Source organism: Nanorana parkeri, unplaced genomic scaffold, assembly GCF_000935625.1.
Source record: "Nanorana parkeri isolate BGI_ZX_2015 unplaced genomic scaffold, ASM93562v1 scaffold55, whole genome shotgun sequence".
Classification (NCBI taxonomy): Eukaryota; Metazoa; Chordata; class Amphibia; order Anura; family Dicroglossidae; genus Nanorana; species Nanorana parkeri.
This window is the reverse complement of record NW_017306323.1, coordinates 2,882,351-2,889,356: the sequence shown is the minus strand read 5'-3', so window position 1 is coordinate 2,889,356 and position 7,006 is coordinate 2,882,351. Positions and strand designations below refer to the sequence as shown.

Genomic DNA, 7,006 nt, shown 5'->3' with positions numbered 1-7,006 from the left:
AAGGTTCTGGTGGAAACTGCAGTGAGAAACCTGCTCACTCTTTTGGAAATCAGAGAGGAGTTTCTAGTGGTGTCTCTGCTGGTGGTAATTCTAGTGTTCACTCAAGTTCTAATGTAGGCTATGATAGCATTGCCAGTAGATATGGTGGTGTTTCCAGGGTGGGGCAAATTGGCAGTCAAAGTGGCAGCTCGGGTGGATGTACAGGTGTCTCTAGTGGAGGACAAAGTGGAGACTATGACAGTGGTTCTAGGAGATATAGCCCTGTGTCCAGGGGAGAACAAAGTGGAAGCCAGGATGGCAGCTCTGATAAAAATAGAGGTGGCTCTAGTGGAGGACAAAGTGAAGACTATGACAGTGGTTCTAGGAGATATGATCCTGTGTCTAGGGGAGGACAAAGTGGATGCCAGGATGGCAGCTCTGATAAAAAAAGAGGTGTCTCTAGTGGAGGACAAAGTGAAGACTATGACAGTGGTTCTAGGAGATATAGCCCTCTGTCCAGGGGAGGACAAAGTGGAAGCCAGGATGGCAGCTCTGATAGAAATAGAGGTGGCTTCAGTGGAGGACAAAGTGGAGACTATGACAGTGGTTCTAGGAGATGTGGTCCACTGTCCACAGGAGGACAAAGTGGAAGCCAGGATGGCAGCTCTGATAGAAATAGAGGTGGCTCTAGTGGAGGACAAAGTGAATACTATGACAGTGGTTCTAGGAGATATAGCCCTCTGTCCAGGGGAGGACAAAGTGGAAGCCAGGATGGCAGCTCTGATAGAAATAGAGGTGGCTCTAGTAGAGGACAAAGTGGAGACTATGACAGTGGTTCTAGGAGATGTAGTCCACTGTCCACGGGAGGACAAAGTGGAAGCCTGGATGGCAGCTCTGATAGAAATAGAGGTGGCTCTAGTAGAGGACAAAGTGGAGACTATGACAGTGGTTCTAGGAGATATGATCCTGTGTCTAGGGGAGGACAAAGTGGAAGCCAGAATGGCAGCTCTGCTGGATATACAGGGGCCTCTAGTGGAAGCTTTGACAGCTGTTCCAGTGGACAAACTGGTGTTTCCAGGGAAGTGCAGGGTGGAGGTCAGGGTGGCAGCTCTGGTGGATATACAGGTGGCTCTAAAGCTGGACAAAGTGGAGGCTATGGAGGCAGCTCTGGTCAATATTGTGGTTCTTCCAGCAGAGGGCAAAGTGAAGGATCTGGAAACAGCTCCAGAGGACATAATGTCAGTTTTAGAGATGACCAAAGTGTAGACCATGTGGGTAGCTCAAGTGGATCTACTGGATTAGGAGGTGGGTATTCTGGTGGACAGAATGGGGGACAAAGTGAAGGTTTTAGTGGATGTTCAAGTGGAAACACAGCTGGAGGTTTCAGTAGTGGTTTTAGCAGCAGGTCAGCAGGTGGCTTTTCTAGCAGAGGCTCAGCTAACCATCAAGGCTTTGGTGGTGTTTCTAACACCGGGGGCTTTGGTGGAATGCCTGGAGGAATTTCAGTTGGGGGGCAAAGAGGAGGCTTCAGCAACGGTTCCTTGGGTGCTTTCTCATATGGGGGAGGAGACGGTATTCTTCAAGCTGGAGAAAAGGAAACCATGCAGAATCTTAACTCCCGCTTGGCCACCTATATGGACACAGTGCATGCTCTAGAAGACTCTAATGCAGAACTTGAGATTAAGATAACAAACTGGTATGACACCCACAAACTTCCAAACGTTGATTACACCAAATATTACAGCATCATTGAAGCACTGAAGGATAAGGTAAGTCTACCAGCATACACTATTGTCTTATACTAAATACATGTGTATATGAGAAACATATTTTTACTGAGCGAACACTATTGTCATCAAACAGGAATACAATTCTTTAGGGTTGCTAGATGTATATTACAAAAGAAAGCTGTACATTAGTGGTGGAGATATGAATCTTAATGAAAAAAAAAAAAAAGTGAGACCTAAATATATATTGCAAAATGTTAAGTATATACTTATGCAGATCCACAATTGCTTCGCAGGACTGTTACGGGCACCTCCTATGCCTAAAAACACAATAATGTAATAAGAGTAATGATATACTCACAGCCAATAAGTAATGACCCTAAGCTGGTGCAAGAAGTGTTTCCTGTGCATTAAGAAATAAAGGAGTGGCTCATACTGTGTGCAATTTGCACAAATTCACCACAGCATCCATCTGCATCAGTTAGTGGCAAATTCACAAATGCATACATGGGTTCCCGCTGGGGATATGCAATCTCGGTATTTGTCCTTATAACCATTGCCACAGGCAAAGCAAATCAGGACGAATGCAAAATGTTTATAGTTGTCTCTGGAACATGAAGTTAGGAAAATCTTCTAATGGTGACAGCTGGTGACAATTACTGCCAATGGTGGCTTCCCACTTGTCTACATATAGGAACTGAGGAGAAATCTCTCCAGGGGAGGCAGAGACAGGTCATCATCATACCCCTGATAAATGTTGTTAGTATAAGTACTAACCTTATGAGGAACTCGGTTTGCACTTTGACGACCTTTCTGGTATTCGGCGCCCTACTGTACACATGGGAGCCTGGTCATAGAGTTACAATGATGTTCTGTCTACCTGCTGATTGCAAAAATAGGGATACAATTTTCATCTCTACAGTCAGGGATCCTTTATGCACAGTAGCACTGTCTCACAAGACCTACATCACCTACAAGGAAACCTAGGCAAGAACCTAGGGCCCAGATAATGTCTAAGGGGCCCTGCTACAACTTTCAGTCTACTGCAAAAAAACAGTGGGTAGTGAAAATAGTCAAAGCTGTCCACCTGTAGAGATGAGCCTGGGCTTGGTGCGAACCCAGGTCACCTGAGTTAGCCCAAGCCTGCTCAAAGCTGTGACCACCACTCCCAGCCTCATTAATGGTAGCAGTTGCGGCAGGAGCATTCCCGGCCTCTTTGTGATGTATAGTTGCAGGGCGGGGAATGTGCCTCCCTGCAATTGATTGGCTAGGAAGAGGGGGTGGCAGTCACAGTTTTGAGCAGGCTTGGATGAACACAGGCAAACTGGGTTTGCACCAAACCCAGACTCATCAATATCCATCTTCCTGTCACTTTACAAGGGTGTATTTGCAATATTTGGTATCTGACGGGGTAGTGCCAGTACAGACAAAGCAAATGGAGCGACTTGTCAGTGCCCACTGAAATAGCTATCAATGTCAAAAAAGTGATGGGGGCAATGCTGCAACCTTGCCTAGGGCCCCACTCTGCCATTATCCATATTTGCCTCACAGTATGAGACCCCCTACCAAGGCCAGGACACTGCACCCCCCACTTTTGTCCAATCAGCATATGTTAGATGTTAACAAATTAACATGTTTATGTAATAGAACTGCTGTATTAATCAAAGAAAGTCAATGATGAGAATACAATATTGCTAGAAGTCTTGTGTTAAGCTTTTTTTTTTCCAAAGACACTTAATGACCACTTACAGTGGAACTACAGCCAAATTAGTTTTTTAACCTTACACAGCATGAGAAAGGGCTAGAACCGAAGTCAAGGTTCCAGCCTTTGTCCACTTGATCTAAAATGTAAAAAAAAATAAAAAGAATTGGCTAGATTTCGACTTTATAGAGTAACCTAATTTTTACATACATCCCCCCATATAAAGATCTAGCAAGATTTTGTCCTCACTGTTGACTTGTTTTGTTTAATAGAGCAGTAAATTTAAAATTATACAAAAATGTAATTTGTTTAAAGATAACATATGCTGATCAGTCAAAAGGAAGAGGGGAGCACAGTGACCCTGGGGCCTGGCCTCTGCAGGGGCTCTGCGACTGTGTGGTAAATATGGATGCCGTCTTAGTCTCTGAGGGAATTCCTGAATGTCTACAAAGTAACAAGCTGAAAACAATTAACCAAAAACAATTAGTAAAGTGGCACTCAGTATTTCCGAATGCATGTAGCAATCAATGTCTTATTTGGAATAACATTCATCTTATCCTCGCAGGTAATAATTTTATAATCCAGTTGGGCGTTTCTCATAGATCCACAGTGTAGACACGGCACAGCCATGTCCATCAAGGTGTTGGTCTATGGGAAGCCCATGCATAGACCCGTACCTCGCTGGCCATGAGTGTGTGATGTCTACACTGTGGAACACTATGCTGGATGCAATGAGAGCAGGTATCTCGCCATTTGCTATTTTTATACTGTTCAAATCTGTATTGAATCAGCACTGCGTGGCCCTGCTGGCATCACTCAGTTCAGCAAATGGTGATTTTTCAATTGACTTTGTCAAAGGGGCCATGCCCAAAATTGTTTTCCAAACAGTGACCAAATGCCAGCTGCAGTCACTGTTTGGGCACTGGCTGTCGGTACACAATAGTCTGCAGGGGAGATTCCTCCATTCACACTGTTTAGCACAGATGGGCAAATCAAGTGGTTTTTTTGTTAAGCCCATGGAGCTGAACAGAAAATACACCACTTCTATAACCATCCTAAGCTCTTTAAATTAATACCAGCATGTTCTGGGTGATTCCTTGTCCTAGTCACCAAATCCTGGTCAGAAAGTGGGGGAAAGCCTAACCTTATTACAAATTACAGGTCCGATATTCCAACCCCGACACCTGTTGTGGCGACAGTTGTTAAAAGTAGACTCCCTTCTCTCTTTAGGGAGATTTCCCTTTGCTTCTTGTTCTCTCTCTGTGACAGGAAGTGTGACAAAATCTCCCCAATGGTGAGACGCAATACAAATCTGACAGAGGTTCTAACAAATACCCACGTTATTCAAGACTCAAAAGAAGATAGAAAATAATATTGAATACAGCTATTTATAGTCCAGTTTTATACACTGAAATCCAGGTGCCTAGAAGTTGTAAGCTCATTCTATTTTGATTTCCCTTATATCCTTACAGATCTTTTCTGCTACTTTGGCTAATAATCATCTCACTGTGCAAAGTGACAATGCTCGGCTGGCTGCGGATGATTTCAGAGTGAAGTAAGTGAAAAAAGTGTATGGAATCAGTCCGTAAGACATAACATATTTTTGCAGTGTGAATAAATCCTAAGGCCCCTTCACATCTGAGCATTTGGTTGCTCCAGTGCCTAAACGCTACAACACTCAACATGAGGCAGCCCATTGTGTTCAGTTGTGTTCACATCTGAGGGTTCAGTCACTTGTAGCAAAACATCTGTATTGCGAAAAAGTACATGAGCTTCTTTTGGGGCTGTCACATGTTCTGGCCACAATGGGGGCATTTAAAAAAGCATGTAATGTAATTTTTTTTACACATTTACTTACCTAGTTGGAAAAGAATGGAGTTTATGAAGAGCTTATTTCAAAGCTATGGAAATGCACTAATCATGTTAATGGTTGACGCTATAAACTGGCGGGATAACTCACGATCGTACCACATACAAGCATAATTTGTTTGGAAATATTCAAATTGACCACACCAGGTCTAACTGGACTTAAATAGGTGGCCCAAAGCATCCATCAAGAAAAAACCTTTCTGGGCCCCTGCAACACTGCAGATCAACTAATATAGACCACGAGTTTTTGTCAATTAAATAGTGTCAATCATACTGTAGGAAGTACGACCTACAAAGGGAATTTATGTATGAAATAACCTAATGAATCATGATAATGTAGTCTCAACTAGACATGTGCGATTCGTTTCGTTCCGAATCGAAATTCGGACGAATTTTCAGAAATTCGGACATTCGGATGTATCCGAATTCCGAATTACAGACATAGCGAATGCAAACGAATCCGAATTTCCATTTCCGAAATTCGGTAGCGGTAGTTCGAACGTTCGTTTCGTTTTCTGTTCTTATTCGTTTCTTATTAGTTTCTTATTCGTTTCGTTTGTTGGAGCAAAGTGACATTAGAGGAGAAAAATATTTTTTCCCCCTCACATGTCACTTTGCTGCAAACGAACGAACGAAACGAATAAGAAACGAATAAGAAACGAATAAAAAAAAGAATAAGAAACGAATAAGAACAGAAAATGAAACGAACGTTCGAACTACCGCTACCGAATTTTGTCCGAATCCGAATTCCGAATCCGAATTGACTTTCACACCCGAATCCCGAAAAACGAAATAACACAAATCCAAATTTAAAACGAAACAAATTTTTTGGCAGTGCACATGTCTAGTCTCAACTATTTAAAAGGTTCTGGCGGATATTGGAGGTGATCCTTCCAGGTTGTCTCCCTACTTTTTTATTTAGTGTACAATTTTTAATTTTTATTTACTTACCTACTAACTAGCTTTTCTTTGGTTAAAATTAATAATAAAAAACTTCAAGCCTAAAATGTGCAAAAAGACATAGAAATGCTTGTACAAACAAACAAAAATACAGAACAAAGGGTGGTCAATGGGCTGCCTATAAGGTCTGTAGATTTTTAAATGTCCCCGGGAACATAAAATAAAACCTTTTTTTTTGTTTGATACTACTCACCTGATTTCTGGATCCACCAACAAGCGCGGCCTCCCGTCTCCCACGCTGTTAGAAGTTGCATACAGTGTGTGCTGCTTACTACCTAAACCGACGCACGCAGTGTGCAGCTTCTGAGAAGATAACGCTATTAGCGTAGCTGGAGCGATGCAAAATGCGCAGCCGCCTTCCCCGCTATGCTAATAGTGTATCTTCTCAGAAGCTGCACGCTGTGCGTGCCAGTTTCAGTAGTAACCAGCACACGCGCTGTATGCAACTTCTAACAGCATGGGAGACGGGAGGCTGCGCTTGTCGGTGGATCCAGGAATCAGGTGAGTATTAGAAAAAAAAAAGTTTTATTTTATGTTCTATTCTTAGTTCTATAATGTAATTGTAGTACTTTCAGGTGGAATACAGCTTCATAAGATATCAGCTAGGGAACTACAAGTCCCAGCATGCCCTCATTGCCCCTGTACAACAACCAGATATTGCCGTTCCCTGGGTGATATGTGTGTGTGTGGAGGGTGTACAGGGACAATGATGGCATGCTTGGACTTGTAGTTCCTTATCTGATATATATGTGTGGGGGTGGGGGGTACA

General features: G+C 42.9%; 1 protein-coding gene across 1 annotated transcript in view; it reads left to right on the top strand.

The window, feature by feature from the left end:
* The first annotated feature begins 1,457 nt into the window (after window positions 1-1,457).
* LOC108804351 (keratin, type I cytoskeletal 14-like) overlaps window positions 1,458-7,006 on the top strand; it is a 25,792-nt gene continuing 20,243 nt past the window's right edge. The window contains exons 1-2 of the mRNA XM_018576059.1: window positions 1,458-1,748; window positions 4,881-4,963. Of these exons, the coding sequence (XP_018431561.1) occupies window positions 1,467-1,748; window positions 4,881-4,963 (365 nt within the window). The 5' untranslated portion in view covers window positions 1,458-1,466. The remainder of the gene's footprint in view (window positions 1,749-4,880; window positions 4,964-7,006) is intronic.